Below are 22,798 nucleotides of genomic sequence, written 5' to 3'. Positions count from 1 at the left end.
CACTAAGTTAGGTCAAAAGAAGCGGTGTGGTCAAGTACAGGCTCTGAACGCTGGATCCAGGGTTTCAATTTCAGGTCAGGCTACTTACTAGCCATATGACCTCTGAGTCCCAGTGTTTTCATTTGCGAAACCAGAATGGTATCTTTCCAGAGGATTATTAAAAAGGGAAGGTCAGGATGTTCCTATTATAACACCTGGCACAGTTGGTACTGGAAGATAGGTATTACTAGCATCAGGGAGAAACACTTAATTAGGTGCCAAAGGTCGTAAACCCTTCCATGAATGATTCTTTTAATAGGCACGTGGTCCAGGACAGTCCCTGCGATGTGGTGTCGGGGCAGAGGCACTGAGCAGTACTAAAAAGGACGAAGCAATGAAGAGCCGGAGCCACCACACATCTGGAGTTATGAATCGGGAAATGTTTCAGTCTATGAAGCTATTGTAAATACACACCTGCTTACTTTGATGGAATGAGTCAAGAGACTTCCACCTGGTAGATAGTATCCCAGAGATGAGATTCAAACCCACCAGCGACGAATATACTTCTTGGAGAGAAGGTTTTGAAGGTGAGCTCTAAATCTCACCAAGGCTGATGGAGAGAGTGATCCGGCAGTCAGGACCACACCAGGGTTTTAATTATTCATCAGCGACATAATCTCTAAGAAGGCCTTTCTATTTCTGGCCTAGGAAGAGGCTGTTGGCCATTTGTAAGGACATGTCAAACACCAGAGGCTTGCAATTTCAGAAAAGCTTAGAGAAAGAAGTGAGCGCCGCTGTTGGAGGAGAAGCTGGTATAATCTCTGGCATCAGCATTAAGTACCATCCTTTTAAATGTAAACACCTATAAAACTGTCAGTATCTTATAACAAATAGCAGAATAATACAAGCTATCAGCAAGCAAGTGGAGGCATTTTTTCTGCCTGGATCCACTCACTGTGCAGGAACAATTGCCCATCAGAGGAGTTCCTTTGACAGATTTTTTTTTTTTTTTTTTAATGTCAACAGGAATTACCATCAACAACCAAAAGGGCAGAAACAAGTTGCTGATGAACTCAGGGCCCCCCAGTAGTGGACAGAGTGAATAGCAAAATAAACACAAAAAAAGAAAGCCAACATTTTATATTTTTCACTGTAATACCAAGTATGATTTAAAATAGCTTGACAGGAGCCCTGCAAAAAGGCCCAGTGAAACTCTTCCGTTAGAAAAGTATAACATGACTTTTTAATGGTGCTGGGAGAGCAATGATAAATTATAGTCATTTCTTTTCATTTATATCGCACTCTTGAAACGACAAAATTACAGAGATGGAGAACAGATTAGCAGCTGCCACTGGCTGCTGGGTGGGTGGGGGAGGGAGGGGCTGGCTGTGGCTATAGGGGGTGGCCTGGGGGATCCTTGTGATGGAGATGCTCTGGATCCTCACTGTAGTCACATGAATCCCCAAGGGACAACACTGCATAGAACTTTACGCACAGACACACACACACACACACACACACACACACACACACACACACACGAGGGCATGTAAAACTGTGAAATCCAAATCAGGTCAGAGATTGTATCACTGTCAACGTCTTGGTGATAATTATACTATAGTCATGCAAGATGTTACCACTTGGGGAAACTGGGTGAAGGGTACAAAAAATCTTGCTGTTATTTTCTACAACCGAATGTGAACTTAAAACTATCTCAAAATAAAAAGTTTAAAAATGTTTAAAAACTGGAAAAATCTGCAACACGTTATTTCTCTGGAGGATGCAAAAGCTTCCATGAACACACTTGAAGGTCACAGATGGGCCAGCCTAATGTGAGTACTCAACTTAGTGCAGAGAAGTTACAAGTCAGTGTCATTACTGAATTCCTAAAAGTAAGGGTCTCAGTGGTAGGCAAGTGACTCACCTCAGCAATTTACACCTCTGGCTTTGATTTTCGCACCTGAAGGCCACAGAGGTTTTGGGTGTTCTCATCACAACCCTAGGCAAATCACCCACAGACTTTTAGCACAGTGCTGCACGTCAAACGTGCAGATCAAAGCGTTATGGAGGGAAACTAGTGCCATTTAAAAGTGACTTGGGTGATGCAACATTCCCATTTGATTTCTTATTTTGATGGTGTGCACACGTGTGCGTGTGCACATGCATGTATGCAGGGGTGTGTGGCAGGCAGCAGGGGTGGTTCACAGTTAGGGAGCCCCCCTTCTAGTTGCAGTTCTGATGCATTTGAGATAAAGAATCTTTAAAATGAAAACTGACACGCTCGCCTATGGGATTCAGGAGTGTGTCAGGAATGCCCTACACAGGACGAACGGGGAACAACAATGTTTAATACATCACTGTTTTATGCTCAAAGAGGCCCATGGCAAGTTTTAGTGGGAAGACCTGAGCAGAGATATGAATACGTTAAAGGGTGGTGAAGAGAAAAAGACACTGAAAGTGTGCAGCTGATTTTCTCCAGTTTTCCCTTCTTCCTGATGTCTTGGATTTGCAATTAAAAATCAGCTAAGAAAAAAAATCTCACTGCATTTCTTAGTTTCTTGTAAATTCCCAACATTATGCAACTTTTATTTCAGCAGAGAGAGACAGGGAGGTTACCACTGGACAAGTCCCCTCAATTCCCTACTTCAGTCTAGTTTCTAGAAAGGCCCTTGTTATGCTCAACTATCAGTGATAACGAAGGGCATTTTTAACACAAAATCTTTAGAGAAACTTTACATTATTTTGAAAATACATCTAAATGAATAAAGGCACTAGGTTTTTCTCATTTTGTTCATTATTACTGTTTCCAAATGCAATTACGTTCTGCTTTCTGCATCCTTTGTCATTAACAAAATTGTACATCCATGACATCTTTTCATCAATCTCTTCACTGCACCACTGCTCTAGGATTCTTCTGCCCTGTCTGGTCCCTAAAAGACACCCTTTTATATTTTTGTTAAAGCACACACATACACGCTTCAAATGAAAGAATGATCGCCCTGCAGAAGGGTTTCAGTAAGGATAATACAATGCAAATTCATTAAACACAACCCTGAGCTATCTAATCCTAAAGTGTAAAATTTAAAAAGGGAAGTGAAAGTTTCTTCCTTAATCATGATAACAAGGCAACAGCCTTGAGGGAGGACTCTCCAGCCTTGACACTAGCCCCCCACTCCTCGAACTAGGAGGGGCTTCAGTGGTGGTGTCGGCTGCCAGAGGAAACACGAGCTTGAGATTTCCGATGGTGTCAGGAAACATGACTCTTTCTCACCTTTAATTAGTAGATAACCAAACACATGCAGGGACAGAAAACCTGCTTGATGCTAGGAGTTCCTCCACCAAGATCTCAAGTGGCAAGGACTAGTCCACTAGTCCCAGGCTGCTTTGACATTTTCTTAAAGAGACTAATATACTGCTTCTCTAGAGAAAATGCTTCATGATCTGGATTTGTATTCTTGGCACCTAAACCCAGAGTGTGGTTCATGGGAGGAGTTTAGTGAATGTTTGTAAAATAGACAAATATCTACTGCTTAGACAAACAGAAACAGCTAATGTGGTCAGAGTGGAGATAAAATAGTCCTGAGTAAATCACGGTTGTTCTTGATGAGAACGGCAATACTAATTCACTTCTCTGAAACGTAAGAAAGAAATTCCGCACCTTAGCAATGGCGGTGATGTGGTCCAGGGCCATGGCGTGCAGATGCTCGTCTCGGCTCTCGAGGAGAAGCTTCAGAGACGGGAGCAGCAGGGCCTGGTGGAACAGCAGCGAGCACAGCTCCTTCACACCCTGGAAGCACAAGGGCAACTCTGTGAGTGAGAAGGAAAGGAAGCGCATCGAAGCGCTGGCACGATTCTGCTTGTGTCTTTCCACACCTTCTCCTATGAGTGTGTGTGTCTGTGTCTGTACAAAATGCACACATGGGACCACCCTGATTTAGTGTTTGGTATCTGTTTCACTCACTTCACCATCTATTCCTAAAATCTTTCCAAGTATCAGATATTCATCTACAACGTTGCTATTTTAATGGATGCATAGGATCCCGATGGATGGATATAGGACTGGAATTTATTTTCCTAAACTCTCAGAGCCCTAGTTTCCTCCCAAGTAAAATAGAGGTAAACTGTATCTACTCTGCAGTGTGGGGTGTGTGTGTGTGTGTGTGTGTGTGTGTGTGAATAGGTATTAGTGAATAATAATGTACAATGCTCAGCACTAGATGCTTAACAATAAAAACTATTGTCAATTGTTAATATTATCAAAAAGATCTAGTTATCACCCACTGTAACAAAGGAAATCAGCAATTCACATATTTTAAAACCTGTTTATAGTTAATGTCAATGTAAACTGGATGCTTGATATACTTAAGATGCTCCATCTTCATAAAAACTATCTGTGGTCCAGAAAAATGAAAATGGATTTAGATCGTCACAGACATATTTGCATTTTATTCGCAGCCCTTTTTCTATGCTGGCTGAACCTGCCATCAGGGAGCAGGCTTTTCTATAAGATAACAAACGATAATCTTTCACAACAAAAGTATAAAAGCACAGACAATAAATTTTCAAGCTATTATTCTTCCCTGCTGAGTTACACGTTCCCTCAGTGTCCTGACTTTAGCTGTAACGTGAAGAACAGAACACTTGGACCGAAGACCGGACAATGAGCACAACCTCATTATATAAAGCGAGGGCTGTTTTTGAAAGAACTGGGGATCACCGCCCTGTGTGGGGCGACCTTCCTCTTGCGCTGCTCCAACAGGAGCACATCGGAGAAGAAAAACTCAAATGCATGACATTTTCATAATTCCTTTACGTTATTATAAAGAGTAGATAAAAGAAGGCTGACATAAAGAAGCCCTACTTAAAGCTTGGGATAAAGGTCTCTTTGGAATTCCACTCACTGTCTTTTATTAGCTTGCACCCAGCAGGCCACTGCTGGAAATCAGACTGGAAGGCTGGGCCCCCCAAACCCGTGTGAAAGTGATCAATATCGGCTGTAAAATGTGTACTTCAAACACGGATTCTCATTCAGGAAAGCGCTCTGCATGCCTTAGGGCACGTACCGCATACAGAGGCCCCTCACCCAGCATCCGGGCCAAAGAGAAATGCGGATTTTTAATCTGGGATGCCAAAACCTGCAGAAAACATTTGGGAAGACGAAATATAAACTCCCGTGCGTGACAGTCTAGCCCAGCTGCCACGCACCAACCTGCTTCCTCTGCCCTCCTCCCTGTAGCCTTACGGCCTCGTCCTCCCACCCTGCACAGTCCTCTGAGAGCAGCGCCTGCACGGGAGACCTTCCTCTCACCACGGGATGCTCTGAGCTGTGCTGCCCAGCAGGGCAGCCGTGGGCCACGTGGGGCTTGTGAGCATTTGAGATGTGGCTAGTGCAACTGAGAAACTGCATTTTAAATTTTATTCAATTTCACTTAAGCTTGATTTTCATACCCACGTGTGGCCCCGTGGCTGATGGCTGTCAGAGCAGCGGGACCGGTCCACCAGCGGTCCTTCTGTTCTCACGCCACCCTCCCACTGGTCCTGGGGTATCCAGCACCTAAAGGTGTGGCAGGGCCCGCAGCAAGAGCGTGGAGCACAAGGTGTGCAGGGGTGGGTGTCGTCGATTCGAAAAATCAAGCTCGTGACGTCCTCAGGAGTGCCTCAGCCATGAGAGAGGACAATCACGCTAAGACTGAGAAGCCCGGGTCAGCTGGGCTCGCTCGTGAGCTGGGGGGCGGGCTCCCACACACCCGCTGCAGCGTCTGCCACGCCAGTTCCTGCTGTGCCTCTGCAGGGACCCTCGGGGGCAGCCACAGGCAGGTGGAACTTGGGATTTTACATCTAAATGCCAGGAACTTGTTTTATGCCAAGTTGCCAATTTCTGGTTCTACAGATACCCCACTCCTGAGGACGCTGCACGCATTGCCGTGGACAGAAGCTGAGGAGGAGGATGTGTTAACTTTCAAGACTGGGGGACACATGACCTGTGAGAAACAGTGGTTTTATCTTTCTCTAATATTTTCCATCAGCAAAACCATCACGGCCATAAGTAAACAAGTACCGTGAGCAACAGTGGGCGATCGTGAAAAGAGCCACAAAGAAAAAACATCTCTACATATGGGAACTTGGTAGGAGGATGGGAAATGGGGATGAAGGAAAAAGTAGACCCCTCTAAGTCCCGTCAGAGATAATCAGGCAAATGCATTTCACACACCGGGCAGTAGGGCAACCGAAGGTACCAGAGTAAAAAGGAGTGGGGCTTCCCTGGTGGCACAGTGGTTGAGAGTCCGCCTGCCGATGCAGGGGACACGGGTTCGTGCCCCGGTCCGGGAAGATCCCACATGCCATGGAGCGGCTGGGCCCGTGAGCCATGGCCGCTGAGCCTGCGCGTCTGGAGCCTGTGCTCCGCAACGGGAGAGGCCACAACAGTGAGAGGCCCGCGTACCGCAAAAAAAAAAAAAGAAGTGAGTCATGGATAATTTTACTGCCACAGTGATATTAAATCTCATGGAAGTCTGAAGTGAGACTATGTAGATTCCAAATGTGGTAAAATAAACTTAACAAGACATTTCCATTTTATGATAATACTGTTCCTTCCTTTGTAACAATTCTAATTCACATTTGAGCAAATTTAGTGATTAATAAAAATAGTACACGACATTTGCGAAGTTCCTTCAATCATGGCATCCTAAGAAAAAAAATCTACATATGTACCCAATTAAAATACAGGAGGTAGCAAAACAAAAATGAGGAAAAGTCACTGTGGCAACAGAACTCTTGAGGATGATCTTTCAAATCATCAAATTGGAACAGAGAAGTGATAATGACCTACTTCAAAGTGGGGCTCAATCCAGTACCTTACTCCTCACCCCAAGAGAATGATGGACTCACGAGAGGCAAGGAACTAAGCGCTACGGATAAAGAAGTGAAGAGACAGCCTCAGTTCACGCTCCCCCCAGGACTGGAGACCTCACAGAACAGTCGAAACAAGAGTCCCCGCTGAGGTCGGGTGGTCTAACCCCTTGTTTCAGAGATGAGAAAGTGGAGGTCCAGAGGTCCTAACTAATGTTTTCCTAACCTAGATTCAATAGAGCTGACAGTAGGACACTTCTGGTGTTTGGTCCTAATCTAACAATGCTCGATCTTAGCTTATGTTAAGGCAGAGATGAAACCCATGTTACTTACTTACCCTGGTGGGGGTAATACAGTGTGCTGAGTCCCCACTCTCTGCAGTATGCTGAATCCTGCCTTGGGTGAAACAGATGCTACAGCCATGGTTCCTACCCTCCAAGTGCTCACAATATAGCAGAGCCGATCACAGGTAGATAAGTGTCTGATACAAGCAAATCACAGGCTACTGGAGTAAGGGGAAGTTATCTTTGGTGCTGGTACTTTAAATATTTTATAGAATAATTTTGTCATTCTGCTGGTTGAAGACGTCTTTAAATGGACACAGTATTTTAAATTCAATCAAAAAACACTTAGCCAGTCCTTCATTCAGAAAACAATTCATTAAATTCCATTCATAAAGAGAATATTTTCCTTGAGTGATGACAATGAAGATTCAAAGAATCATATTTACAATTTTATTTTCAAGTTTATCTGCTATGTGGTAGAAACTCAAAAACCAATTAATCAGTTTAGTGCCATTATCCAAAGGCTTAAATTTAAGACATGTAAATTGCTCAAACAATACATTGCTGAGGTCAGATCCACAGCAGGGGGCTGTAGTTAATATGTGCTTATTTTAGAATATATGTATTACACAAATATCTCTGGGACAGTCATATTATGGGATCAAATAGAGAACAAGGTCAACATGGAGGTGGCTGAGTTTTTACCACGTTTACAGAGAATAAATATTGTGGTTATGCAATCTTATTACAATGATGTCAAAAAAAGTATGTGAAAATCAGAGTGGCTGGTTACCTGCCGAGGAGTGCTAAGGTAGCTGCTATGTTACCAACTGGCCGGGTCAGCCAGACAGGACACTTGAGCTACCGTGACCTCTTAGAACAGAAACTTGAGTTAGACATAAAAGGGCACCCAAAAAAACCAGAAAACTGGGTTCTACTCTGGGACTTGTAAAAGGAAAAATGCTTCAGAGCTCCAACAAAGAGAAAATGACCTCAAAGAATCCTTTTAGCCCTGCTTTTCTTCATTTGATCGGTCACAAATTACAGGCTTTACTTTACCTACCGATAACTTAAGCTAAACGTTCCCCAAGTACAATCACTGGTATCGTTTATACCAAAGAGCTGGGAAAAGGAAAGGGATATCCCCCAGGAAAGCCACTTGAAATACCCACTCACCTCTGCAGGGAGCATCTGTTCGGTGTTATATAAAGAGCGGCAGATTTTCAAAACTTCATTCCCCAGCACTTCCTTGTTCTCCACCGTACATCTGGTTAGCATCACTGTAGCCAGTCTCACCCACGGATTATTGGTTATGCTGGTTCGAAGGGAGAAAAATGCAAGGCATGGGAAACGACGAAACTTATAACAATCATGATAAGAAATTTTAAAATAGAAAAGAAATCCCACTTTTTCAAGTAAAATGCTTTTGGCAAATTGCAATCATAATCTGCATGATGTGTTCCTTCACGTCTATCTTGGAGAAAAGATACCAGACCACAGAGGGGAAAGAGCTTGCTGTGGTATGGACAAGTGCTCCAGCAGCATGGAGCCAGTGGGTGGACGCCAACCAGCACAGACTGCTTTGAAGCCCAGCAATTCAGGCTGACATTCTGGCTCCCTGACTGCTTGCGCGAGTCACAGAAGTGACTTATACACTTTCCGCCTAATTGTATGGTTCTGGGGAGGCCACCCAACCTTTCTGGGCCTGGGTTCTTTTCACTGTGAAAAGGCAATTTAATGTTTTCCTAGCAGGCTTGCATTGCTTAATGAATGACGTTTGTCATTGTGAACTATCATTCTCAATAGCAGGCACATCTCACTATTTACTTCTCTTATTTCTGAGACACAAGAGCACAAAAGTTTGCCTTTTGTTTCCCTTCTCTGGCAGCCGCTACCCTGACTTCATAAAAACATCACGATTTATATTTCAAGAGACAAGTGAAAGGTACATGCATTCTTGGGTCATTCTTGGGTACTGGTTTTACTTACAACATTTTACAATAATTTTACTCTTTATTAAGAGTCTGTGGTCTCATTAGCACAGCTCTAGCTTCTAGCCACCGAATACCAAAGGATGGTCCCTCCCTTGAAAGAATTTCATTCCTTGTGCCTGAGAAAAACACCAAGTGCAACAATAAGGGGACTCAGAATAGTAGCCCTTGGCAAAGCCTTTGTGTCTCAGCTCAAACTAACAACTTGTGAGGACAACGAATGCTGCTTATTTCAAGGTACAAACAAAGCTCAGAGAGCATCTGGTTGACGGATGAGTCTTTGTACGCTAGAGGACTCGCCCTCTGCTTTCCTCTTTAAAGTCTGGATGCAGTTCTCCTGGGGTTTTCCCTAACAGGCCACCTCCCTGAAGTAGAATTGCACAATGCATCCCAGTGGCTTTTACAACAACTATCAAAACATATTTTCCAGTGTGTACAGGTCAATCCCAAACTCCCTAAACTATCCCTTCCCCCTACCCTTCCCCCCTGGTAACCATAAGTTTGTTCTCTAGGTCTGTGAGTCTGTTTCTGTTTTGTAAATAAGTTCATCTGTACCATGTCTTTTTAGATTTACACTGCTGTATTTAAAATGGATAACCAACAAGGACCTACTGTAGAGCACAGGGAACTCTGCTCAGTATTATGTAACAACCTAAATGGGAAAAGAATTTGAAAAAGGATAGATGTATATGTATAACTGGATCATTTTGCTGTATGCCTTAAACTATCACAGCATTATTAATCAACTATACTCCAATATAAAATAAAAAGTTTAAAAAAATGTATTTTACACCAGCCAGCTGTGATACACTGGAGGAAAACTACGGATCTTCCCTAATGCAAATCTATTGTGCTTTCTATACATGTTCTTACAAGGGACTAAAACCAAAAATCCAAAGTTGGTACCAGTAAATTAGCAGTCATGTGGATCAAGCAAACTTCTTGAAAATCAAATTTTTAACTTTACCATGTTGACTGGCAACATTCAGTCATTGCCACACTATCCTTCCCTCCCCACTCCCCTCCCCTTTTCTGGTTGTTTTGGAAGTGCTGGAGTCATACGTTGGATTGTCTGGGGGAAAAAGGTATCCACAAGTACTTTTAAGGACCTGTTTTAAGTGTTCCCTCATACGTTCTCCTGTGTTAAAACACCAATTTGAGCCAGGAAAGAAGCAGAAATGGACTTGATTTGACTTATTATTAAGTCAAATATGTATGTATAACTGGTTATCTCTTAGGTAGAGGAGACATAGCTGGTAAGAGGGTTAAGTGGACTGGTAATGCTTGGTTCTGATGCTAATGATTTCATAAAGGAAGTCTGTAAAACACAGGTTATTAGCAACTTACAAATTTCACACAGGACTACAAAAGCAAGAATATATGTTTGAAAATGAGTATCTTTTTGTCTACAAATGCATTAAATGTTTTAAATGCAGTAAGTGTTTTAAGTAAGCTGAGTTTGCTTCTTGTGGCTAAGTGAGTGATTTACAATGGTCAGTGTTCCAAAAGTAAAAGAAACTGTAGAACCACAGTTAACTAATCCACCAGAAGTATCATACTCTCAATTTGAAAAATGCTCTTTAGACTCAGAGATCCATTTCGAGTGTATGAAGAAATCTGTAATTCAACTCTCATGATCTTCTAAAAAAGGGAAGCATTACTGACAATGTAATTAGTGGGGCCCACATCTATTTCCCGTTATCATCTCCTAGGAGCTGTTTAGAAACTGAGGCCCGGGCCCCGGTACCGAGAGTCGGACTCGGCGAGCCAAGCATGGGACTCTGTTTTTAACAAGCACCCTCAGGTCCTGAGGCAGCTCTGCCAAGATAATTGGGAACCAAATGGAAATGCTGTTTCAAGGTACTGTCACAAGTGAAACTAAGGCTTTTATGATGTGGGAACTTGCACTGCACGGTTTCCCGGAGTGAAGGTAAGAACCTATGCTCAGGCACAGACATCAGCACGCCATCGCTGCCACAGGTGCTTGAGATCTAAGAGACGCTTCTTGCCTTTCTGAAAACACTTGGTTAAAAAACCAAACCAAACCAAAAGGCCCCTCTCCTTGGTTTGCGTCAGGAATTCCTAACGGTCTTGTCTGAGGGTAAAGGTAAAGAGGCTTGCCCAGATGTTCCCTAGCGCTCCTAAACTGCTCACGGAATCATTTTATTTTCGAGAAAACATCCTTCTTTTAACATCTGAGGTGTGGAGACATGTAGTGGTCTGGGTGCACAAAGTGCTGGCTGACGCAGGAAGAGCAAGATGAGTCCTGGCCTCCAAGACATTCGCCACAGAAGCACGGATGCTCTTGTTTTTTGCCCAAGAGGAGCAGCAGTTCTTGACAGACGGCATATGTGCTCAGAGCAAACTTCTTCCAAAGGACTCCTTGGCTGGCAGCACAGGGACTCTGTGACTACCGGGGCAGCTCTAGTGGCGGCTGCAACCTCAGCCTGACACAGAGGATCAGCACGGGCTGTGGAGGTTCCAGCAGCTGTTGGAACTCCGTCTCCTCCACCTCAGGGCCAGGTGCTGCTTGAAGCTGTTTAACTTCTGAGCTTCCGTGTTCTCATCTGTAAAATTAGATAACATCACCTCCCCATGCAGCTTTGCTGTGTGATTTGATGGTGTATGTCAACTGCACATAACACTGTGTGTTCTCAATAAACGGAAATTATCAATTAATTCCCCATGGATTCTCAAGTTAGCATTGTAAGCCGTGTTAAAAGAGCATCAAAACATTTCCTGGTGAAAATACTGGCTCACAATTATTTTGCTGACATCCTAAATCAGATGTTATTATCAAGCATTGTCTCTATTTCTGAATAAAATATTTGGCTTTAGGGGTAAGGAGAAATGGAAAGAAACTGTGATATTTCAAGAAAAACAATTCTAATCTCATCTAAAGGTTTATACTGATTTTATATATTTCTTTCATTGGCTCTTCTGAAGGTAGTGATTTTTTTTTTTTTTTTTTTTTTTGCGGTACGCGGGCCTCTCACTGCTGTGGCCTCTCCCGTCGCGGAGCACAGGTTCCAGACGTGCAGGCTCAGCGGCCATGGCTCACGGGTCCAGCCGCTCTGCGGCATGTGGGATCTTCCCGGACCGGGGCACGAACCCGCATCCCCTGCATCGGCAGGCGGACTCTCAACCACTGCGCCACCAGGGAACCCTGAAGGTAGTGATTTTTTAAACCTAGAGTCTAGACAAATAGAAGTCTACTTTTATGTTAATACTCACGTATATTCCCCTTTCACAGGCGGCCAAGCCTGCAGGAGCAAAACCAGGTGCTGGAACTCGACCTCGCGGTGACTGGCCTCCAGGAGCTCCACAAACAGCGAATAGCGCTTCTCTTCATCCTCCGTGTCAGTTACGTCCACCTGGAAGGCGGAACACACACTTGAAACCCACAGCAAAGGCCACGGAATTGCTTTCCAGAAAAATTCAAATTTGATTATTTTGATGAAATGCTCTTTCGGAAACTTTTGCAGTGTGTCAAGGGGAAATTCAACAACATCTCCCCAAAAAACCTTCAAAAGCTCTACGTTTTACCCAACTTCAAACATCTATGTTAAAAATTGTTTAGAACGAAGTCACAGGAAGGTTCTTAACATTCTTTAGCAAAATAAATTCAAACAAGTAGACTTCCACAGAACTGGCTTATTGGCATTCAATGTATGTTATGTTAAAATACTGAACTGTTTCATGTGAAATTATAATAGTTCACCATACTCAACATTAGCCAATGTTTTTAGTTTAAATTATCCTGCATTGCTAATTTTCATTTTAGAATGACTATTGCTAAATCTTCACGTTGTCTAGAAAATTTCTCTAATTTGAAAGTAAAGATTTTACTAAAGTACATTTGACATGGAATTTTTTTTTGCTATAAATCAAAGTAAAATAACTTTTATTCACATCTCCATTTCGAATGCAAAAGAAGTCTATCAACTAAAAATACTAATTTTTCCTCTCATTGAATAACCAAATGATACTTCTTTTACATTGAGGCAGTCCTCAAGCAAGTCATATCTCCAACACCTCTGTGAGTAAAATGTTTGCTTTTTTTAAGTTAGAAAGCAGTTTTAAATATAAAAGTAAGCCAAAAGCTGGTTCTCTTGTTTCCTAGCCTTTCTCAACATAGATTCTCTATATCTGGACTCAGATGATGATACTCTGAAAGAATAATGAGAATAGATGGTTACCTATATGTTTGCTAAATTGTCTATACTAATGCATGTTTCCAAAACATTTGATTTAATGGTCACCCTGGCTCTGACCCCAGCAGTCACCTGAAAAAGTTATACCATGAATTCTGCATTTTCACAAAAGTTGATATGTACAATGAAATTATTAGTAATTACCATGTGGAGTCTTGCTCACACAGTGACCATTCAGATCCTTCAAAACCTGACTTAAAGCCCCATGTCATTCTTCCACGGAATAATAACCCAAAAGCTTTTTCTTGTTTTTAAAATAATTTTATAATACGGTAAGTTAGCTGATCCTTACAAGAGTTTTGTATGGAGAACTGCACAGGTATTATTAACCTCAATTTACAGATGAAGAAACAGGCTTATCTGTCCTGGTAACATGGCTAGCAAGCAGCAGAGCTGATATATAATTATACTCAGATCAGGATGTTCTGAAGCTAGAGGACTCAGTAAGCTAGAGAAGTTTGAATTATTTAAATTAGTGGTCTAATTGGGAGTTTGGCAATATTTTCTTGCCTATTTATAAAGAAAGGTTTAAAAAAAACCCCAAACCCTCTCAAACTCAAGACATCCCTCTGTCATTATCTGACCTCACCACCTTCAACTCCTCTCCAGCCTCGGGGCCTCCCAGGAGCTCTGTGCTTTCATCACTCCCGGGGAACTTTGATCTGCTTCCTCTGCCTGGCACATTCTTTCTTCAGATACCTGCATAGCTCATTCTCTCATTTCTTTCAAATCTCTCAAATGTCACTTTTTCAGGGAACACACTGCGTAACTACCCGCCCTCCCAAAGCAGCATTCCCCCACCCCTATCTACCTCCCTCACCTTGCTTTATTTTCCTTCTTAGCACTTACAAGTATGTGACATATTGCATATTTGTTTGAGAAAACAGAAACTTATTTGTTCACTGGTTTATCCCCACTACGTAAAATAATGCCTGATATAGAGTAAATGCACTGTACTTATTTAGTGAACGAATGAAATAATGAGTGGATATACAAATGAATGAATGAAGATAATTTATTTATAAAGTCTTGTAACACAGAATTATATTAAATATTCATGGAGTTAGCATAAATTTTTGGCTGTTCTTTTTTATTGGAGATAGATGTAAGGTTTAAAAAAAAGATCCCACCAAAAGGAAATCACTAAAAAAGACCCAGAGGTAGCATGTGTATTGACATTATGTTTCAACCGATGATGCCTTGTGGTTAGCTATGTGATTTCAATAACGTCCCTTGTTTTGAGTCTCATTTTTCCTCATCTGAAAAATGGGCTCCAAAAATCCCTGATGTCCCAGAAGTTCTAAGGAGGTGACTGGAGGTCCGCAGCAGGGTAAATGGCTGCTTTCTTCTTTCTGAGTTATAATCTGAGTTTATTTGTAGAGAAGGTTTTGTGCTTAAGAAAATATTTTTTAAACAATTGAATGCTATGTCTCCCAGCAGTGCCAATATTCCAGTTTCTTTAATTAACTGCAGTATCTTTAATAACAAGATGATTCTCCTTTACATGAAATGCAGCCATATAATGAAAATGAAGAGGTTAGGAAAAAGTGATTCATGTTTTCAATATCATTTAGATTTCTTTCTTTTCAGAAACTATAATAGCTTGTAAATTTTTAGGGCATGAACTGTATCATAAAGGAATGAAAGAGAAACTAGAAACTATAAATTAGATCTCTCTCTGTTTGTTTTTATATTAGTGTACAAATATTAGTTTCCATTTTAAAAAATGTGTTTGCTAATAAGTTTTTTGTACAATGCCTTTCTCACATGTACACAGAATTGTAAGAGTATGGCTTTGTCAGGAAACATTTTCTCCTGAATCCTCACTAATCATTTCAATTATTAGTAACTTATTTTTCAGAGCATTGACATCCATGTTTAAAATACAAATGTGAAAAATGTAGTAACTTAACACAATTATCCATTTTGTGTATGGACACTTGCATACTCCCTTGTTATCAAAAAGGATATCAAATTGTTATTTCTCAGCTCTTAAGAAAGCAGTTTTAAATTCTATCGCTGTAGCTACAAAAGCTTTACCTTATATGAGAAGAAAATGGGCCTAAAAATGAACTTGAGCACGTTTTTTTAACACATGATAAAGAATATACTTTGTTGGATAATCATTATATACTCCGATATACAAGTGTTCATCTAGGACTTGTGTCCACATATTAAAATAACTAAATTTATCAAAACTTACCAAAATAACATAAGCTTATCTTGTTCATCATGTTTATAAGGCTTTAAAAATAAATTCTGGTAACTAAAACTCAAAATGAATTTTTGTATAAAGAAATATAAAAGATAAACATATACAAGGAACTTCCAGCTTGGACAAAATGGCTTTGACCCATTTTTCCCTACTCCTCTCTGCTAAGCACAACTACAAACTATGAAAATAATGAGACACCGAAGGAGAACTCTTGAAGGTGGTAAAAAAGAAAGCAAACTAGTTTGGGACCCTAGGACTTGAGGAACAATGCAGCAGGAGCATATCTTGTGTTCCTTCACCAACAGAAGGAAGACACTCAGACCCAGTGTTTCCTGACTCCTCACCTAGAAACAAAAGATATCCCAGGTAAGGTCATTTCTCAGAATTCCAGAAGAAAGGGAGAAAGAAAGTGGAGCTGAAAGAGTATTTTAAGAAATAATATCTAACAATTTCTCAAATTTGGTGGAAGATATGAATCTACATGTTCAAGAAGCTGAGCTAACCCCAGAAAGGGTAAGTCCAAAGAAATCCATTCTAAGACACAACCCAATTAAACTCTTGAAAACAAAAGACAAGGGAAAATATCTTGAAAACAGCCAGAATAACACACTACCTAAGAAAGAACAACAATTTGAATAACTGGATTAATCATCTGAAACCATGGAGGCCAGAAAGAAGTGGCACAATATTCTTCAAGTGTTAAAAGAACTGTCAATTGAAAATTCTATATACAGAAAAACTACCCTTTAGGAAAAAAAGGAAAATAAAAACATTTTCAGATAAGGAAAACTAAAAGAATCTGTTACCAACAGCCCTCATCTTAATGACTAGCTAAAGGCAGCTCTTCAAACAGAAAGGAAATGATAGAAGAAGGAGCTTTGGAACATCAGAAGGAAGAATGTAGAATACAAAAAGCAGAAATGTGGGTAAATATAATAGACTATCCTTTTTTATATAAATTTTCTAAATTATATTTGATGATTAAAGCAAAGATTATAACACCAATTGATAATCAAGGCAATGATATTTAAAAGCAGAAAGGTAAAGTGGCCCAAACAGAAGTGATAGTTCCACATTATACTCCAAGACAAGGAAGTCCACTCCTACCACTCTTATTTAGCATCATACTAGGAGCTCTAGCCACTGCAACAAGGCAAGAAAAATAAATAAAAGGCATACATATTAGAAAGAAAAAAATAAAATTCTATTTGCAGATAACATGGTTGTCTACATAGAAAATTCAAGAGATCTACTAAAAAAACCCCCAAAAAACCCCAAAAAACCCCTAGTACTAATGAATGAGTCAGCAAAGGCACAGGACAAAATCAACACAGAAAAATCAACCTCATTTCTATATACTAACAATGAACAAGTGAAAACTGACAATAAAAACATAATACCATTTATAATTGCTTCAAAGAAAATTTTAGAATTTACATGTTCAGGATCTATATCCTAAAAAAATATAAAATGCTGATGAAAGAAATCAATAAATGAAGAGATACACTGTGTTCATGGATGGAAAGACTCAGCTTAGTAAAGATGTCAATTCTCTCTAAACTGATCTACAGGTTTAATACAATGTCTATCAAAATCCCAGAATGGTTTTTTGTAGATTTAGACAAGCTTTTATAAAATGTAAATGGAAAGACATTCCCTAGAATAGCTAAAACTACCTTGACAAAGAAGAATAAAGTGGGAGGAATACCTCTACTTGATATTGAGATTTACTATTTAGCTACAGTAAGAAAGATAAGTGGTATTGGTAGAAAGATAGAGACAAAGATCAAAAGAACAGAACAGAGAACCCAGCAGCGAATATGCCCAACTTATTTTTGACCAAGGGCATAAGCACTACAATGGAGGCCAGATAGTGTTTTCAACACATGGTGCTGGAGGAAATGGATATCCCTAGGCAAAAAAGGGAAATAAACCTCAACCCAAACCTTACACTTAATGCAAAAATTACTCAAAGTTGATAAGAGATTTAAATGTATTAAATGTTAAATGTAAAACTATAAAGCTTTAGGGAAAAAAAACATAAGACAAAACCGTGAAGATCCAGGGATAAGCAAAGTGCCTCTGCTCATAAGACTTGGAGAAACGTGAGAAATCCATGGAGAATTGTCTCTCAGCAGTTTTTTGAGATGTTTACAACCCATCCTGCTGGGAAGGAGTCCAAGACTAGTCTATCTTAATGCCAAACTCTGTTCTTTAGAAAAGAGTATTAAGTGAAGGTTCCTAAACATGGTTTTCTAGATGATCAAAGAGTTAATACTTCTTCTTTTGAAGAGTAATATTTACTGTAAAATTTATTTAAGAAAATGATGACACACTAAGTTTAAAAAGGTATGTCTTTATAATTAGACCCATATATACTAAGCCCCTACACCAGTGACTTGAGTTATTTTCACATATACTATGTATTCTTCTATCATTGATTTTAGCCCTTATAATAAGTTCCACTTATTACTTCTAGTCATTTTCAGTATTTTTCTTGGGTTTCCAGAAATTAGGATGATACAATCTACAATAATGGTAATTTTGACTTTTAAAAAAGTTACAGCTCCTACTTCTGTTTCTTGTCTTACTACATTGACTAGGATGCTGAAAAATAATAATGATATTGGGCATTCTTGTTTTGGTTTTAATTTTAATGAAAATGCCTTCAAATTTTCAGTGTTAAAAAAGTCAGCTATAATTAAAATCCTAGTGATCAGCAGGGAACATGAAGCACAGCAAATGATCAATACACATTTTTTGGTAAAAAATATAATAAAAATATTGATGTTATCTACTTACTTTCTCTAAGATGGTTTTGTCCCAATATATTTTCATATCACAACTAGTTATAGTGCTCATTAATGGTAAAAAATTTTAAACAACTTTCAGTTGAAGAAAATCACTATGTCATAAATCTGACAAATTATCTAAAAAAAAATTTAGGAAGAGCACTATTGCTCTGAGACAATAAAAGTTAAAGCAAACACATCTCAGAGGCTTACAGAGGTTGTGAGAGCATGTGATTTATATTAATATCATGGGAACTAAAATTCCCTAAAATACCCCAAAACAAGGCACCTGGCTGAGCATGAATGTGGACCTATGAAAGAATCAGATTCTCTCTTTTTTGAGAAGTACTGCAGTCCGTATTGAAATATATATTCCCAGCATCTAAATATACTTCATAAAAGTATAAGAGGTACAGAGAAATGACTTCGGTGTCCAAACAGAATATGAAATGACTATAGAATGTACTTTAAAAGAGAGGAAAAACTAACTGTAGGTGGCTATCAAATGCTCCAACATACTTCATAAGGAGTTCATAACATACTTCATAACATACTACCATAAGGAGACTCTAAAATAAATAATAAAGGGAAATTCCATTAAACGTGCAGCTTTTAAAATAGTGTTGGTAAAGTCAAAGTAATACAGAAAAATGTTTATTTTGGAGACATTACTGGACCTTCCTGAGGCTAATTTCCCCTTTTGTAAGATGAAGATCCTTCATATTTATATCATGGTTGTGAACATTAAATAAGAGGGTATGAATAAGATAGCTAGCAAGAGGCTGGCACATGGTAGGCACATGATAAATGATGAGTATTATTTACATTATCATCTATATAATACACTAGATATAAAAAAGCAGAAAGCTGGATGTGTGTTATGGTTTCTTCTAACAAGAATTATGCCTATAGTTTAGGCAGGACAGAAAAAGAATACAAAGAAACATGGCTATTTTAGGATAATGGAATCATGGGGTAACTTTTATCTCTTTTTAAAATCTCATTTATTTGTGCAACAATTAAAGTATTTGAAATGACTCTTAAGCATGCCTTCCAAAGATCAGTAAAAATAAAATGGAGAGAAATTGCTATTTTTTTTCCTGCACTTTGATTCTGTCCTTTTCCCCAGTGAAAACAAAAGGAACATGTATGTGTTTTAACACTTTTGTCCCTTCCCCAGTGAGCAGGGGGTGAAAATGTTCACTATTTTATAGGCACCGTAGAGTTGGTGATGACTCCATACTGACACCAGTAACTAAATATCACAGGATTTTAAAGGGCAAAATTCGAATGTGCCTCAAACATAAGAATATTTCTTTCCCTTCTGTCTCTGAAAGTGATGTTTCTCTCCTCATTGAATTGGGTGACTTTAGCCCTTGAGGTAAGTCAATTTGTCAAGCAGCTGCTGCCTCCTTATCAGACATAGAGTCACTGTCCTTGAAAAAGTGGACTGAGTCACTTATTCTCAGATGAGAACAGCTTTAACCTTCAATTCCTCTGCGGCTGCTTGAAAGTGAACATGACTATCTTAAACCGAGGCACCTCTCCTGAAATCGGCACCTTCCTACAGGCACTGATAGCAGCTTACCTTATCTTCAGATATTTGTCAACATGAACGAGGTTATTAATGCATATGAAAGTACTTTATGAATAGAAAAAAATTACCAACATGTAGAGGATTATTACTGATAGTAGTATCATTAATCACCATATTCCTATCTTGAATGTGAGTTTATGAGCTGTTCTAAAAGGCTCATATGATGACACCTGATTTAAAGTTACCAAGGCATTGTGCAACTCCATTCACGAACACAGTGAAGTCAGACTGAGCTTTCTGTACACAGGGCTTCAAAATACATAACAAACAAAAATCCCTACTTCAATAGATATACAGAAATATGAAAAGGTAACAGAAATGATCTCTAGAATACTAGACCCTTGTATGTTACAGTGTCCACTGGGTCTAATCAAGATCTCTGGTGAAGGAAAGTCAAATTTTTAGAAGACAAAGAAGTCATAAGTTTCTGCTGGACTTAGTCAGAAGCTGTTAGACTACCCCACCAATCTCAGCAGTGCTTAGACCAGTATCTGGCACACAATAAGTACTCAGTAAACAGTATTATTACTATTAATTATAGTAACTGATTATTATTCTTAAATAAGAGAATATAAACAGAACGTAAATTATGATCATGTCCATTTCTGAGTATTTATAAGTTTTATTAAATAGAAAACATAAAATTGTGGAAATAGGACTAAAGCTTAAATACTAAAAGTAGGATAGCTATCTTCTAGGAGATCTTCCCATTTCTATGGCAGAGAACTAAAGAATAGATGTAGCTACTGAGAGAAGTTCATAAGTACTATATCTTGCACTGCTTATAATAAAGGCAAAATGTGTTGTTGAGACAGCCTGAAGGTTCAAACAACCTTCCCTAGCCCATTCGGAGGGAAGAATATCTACCAAAGAGAGGGTGTACTGATAAGGAACAAAGAAATGAGAGACTGAATTATTTCCCACCTTTGCCTCTTGGTCTGGTGATGAGCACAAACATTTAGCCTCTGCTTCTCTCCTAAGGTATATTAGGAAAATGATATTGTATATCATTGTATATCTGCGAACTCCTCAAGAATAAAGGGTTCTCAATTGCCATAAAAAGTCTCTCCTAGGGCACAGCAAACATGCCCTTGGGATGGGGGGAAACCCAATGAAAGAATTAAGTTCCAAAGGGTTTTCCAAATGTTTGAGGCTGTATGTGGGGTGCATAAATACATAAACATACACAAAAAGCTAGCAACCACACTTATGAGCCATGTTCTACAGCCTACTTAATTTATTGTATCTCAAAAGATAGAAATTACACAATAAAGCATTCCATAATCACTCCCCAGAAGTTCTGTTGTAACTTCAATACATAATACATATTTTCACATGGCTAAATATAATATTTAATGAAAACATTTTTAAATGAGATATATGAGAGGGGGGAAATACTTTGTTTTAAAATAAGATTTGCCTTACAAATTTTTTCTCTAGGACAAATAATCAATCACGCCATAAGAGTCTCCATAAATACACATGTTTACTTTAAAGAACTACTACACAAGCCAATTTTTTAAGGCCAGACTTTGTTTTTTAGTTAATGTTGATAAAGTATTAATAGAATAATTCATGGAGCTGGAAATGCGTTCATTGTAGTATATCATTCAGACTCAGGTGGAATACTGGCCCTGCCACCTCATAGCTCTGTGACCATGTAAAAACACCTCACCAAGCCTTAGTGTTTTCATTTGTAAAAATAAGGTAATAATACCTAATCTATCAGGGTACTTTGAGAATAATATAACATAATATAATATATAACATAATACAGGACAATATACATACATACACACACACCTGTACAGGTATCTAACATTGAGTTAACATTGAGCTACTATGGCAGCCACAGTATTGGTAGTTCATTATTATACATCACTCTGCTATGTTTTAGCAGAGGTACTATCAAGATTTCTTAACTACTCTGAGCCTATTTGCTCATGTGTTGAATGGAACGATAAGATCACTTCCATCAAAAGGGTTATTATGATTTGTAGCAGTTTCATAATGATATCACAGGGGTCAAAATCTGAGATAATTTGAGCAAAGCATTAAAATGGTGATAGTAATAGATTACAACCACAGAACAAAATGAGAGTCCTTGAGCTTGTAGTGATGTAAATAAATAAATAAATGAGTAAATGAATAAATACATACGGGGGAGAACAAATGATAAAAAATACCATTTGGGAGACACCACAGTGATCATTAACTCAGGCAACAGTCATCAATGCATGTTAAAATTAGCTGGTGAAAGTATGGTGAGAAACAGTGCTTACACAATCTCAAAGTACCTCAACACAAGACATTTATTAATCCCAAAGGGGAAAAAGATAATTTTATATAGAAGAAATATGGTTGACACCACCTCAATCAAGTGATCAAAATGAACACTGTCAGTAAAGGAACACAACATTACCGTATATCTCCTAAGATAACGTACTGGGAAGCACCCAAAATCACTTCTGTGGTATTCTCACCAAAAATGCACAATTTGAATACACGAACAAAACTCAGACAAAGTCAAATTTAGTGGCATTTTACAAAATAATTGGCCAGTGCTTTTCAAAAAATGTCAAGGTCATAAAAGGGGGTAAAAATGAGGAACTATTTCAGATTACAGGACCCTAAGGAGACATGGCATTAAGTGCAACGTGTGACCTGCACTGGACTCGGATCAGAAAAAAACATCAGTGGGCCGACTGACAAAATCTGAATGATGGGTAAAAAAGATAAGGTATTGTATCAGTGTTAGCTGTAGTCATCTGAGATGGTAATATGTGGTGAACCTACATGAAGAGTGTGTAAAATTCTTTGTATAGTTGACATAATTTTTTTGATATTAAATGTAAAATTTTCAAAATGAAAAGTTAA

General features: G+C 39.2%; 1 protein-coding gene across 3 annotated transcripts in view; it reads right to left on the bottom strand.

Annotated features, from left to right (window-relative positions):
• NBAS (NBAS subunit of NRZ tethering complex) overlaps positions 1-22,798 on the bottom strand; it is a gene marked incomplete at its 5' end in the record, with an annotated part of 354,840 nt that overhangs the window by 9,047 nt on the left and 322,995 nt on the right. For all 3 annotated transcript variants that reach the window (XM_079721535.1, XM_079721536.1, XM_079721537.1), the window contains 3 exons: positions 3,638-3,766; positions 8,289-8,427; positions 12,338-12,477. In XM_079721535.1, the coding sequence (XP_079577661.1) occupies positions 3,638-3,766; positions 8,289-8,427; positions 12,338-12,477 (408 nt within the window). The remainder of the gene's footprint in view (positions 1-3,637; positions 3,767-8,288; positions 8,428-12,337; positions 12,478-22,798) is intronic.

Source organism: Hyperoodon ampullatus (genome assembly GCF_949752795.1).
Source record: "Hyperoodon ampullatus genome assembly, chromosome: 15".
In the NCBI taxonomy this organism is placed as follows: Eukaryota; Metazoa; Chordata; class Mammalia; order Artiodactyla; family Ziphiidae; genus Hyperoodon; species Hyperoodon ampullatus.
Note: the sequence above shows the minus strand (reverse complement) of the source record. Positions and strands in the feature narration are given on the sequence as shown.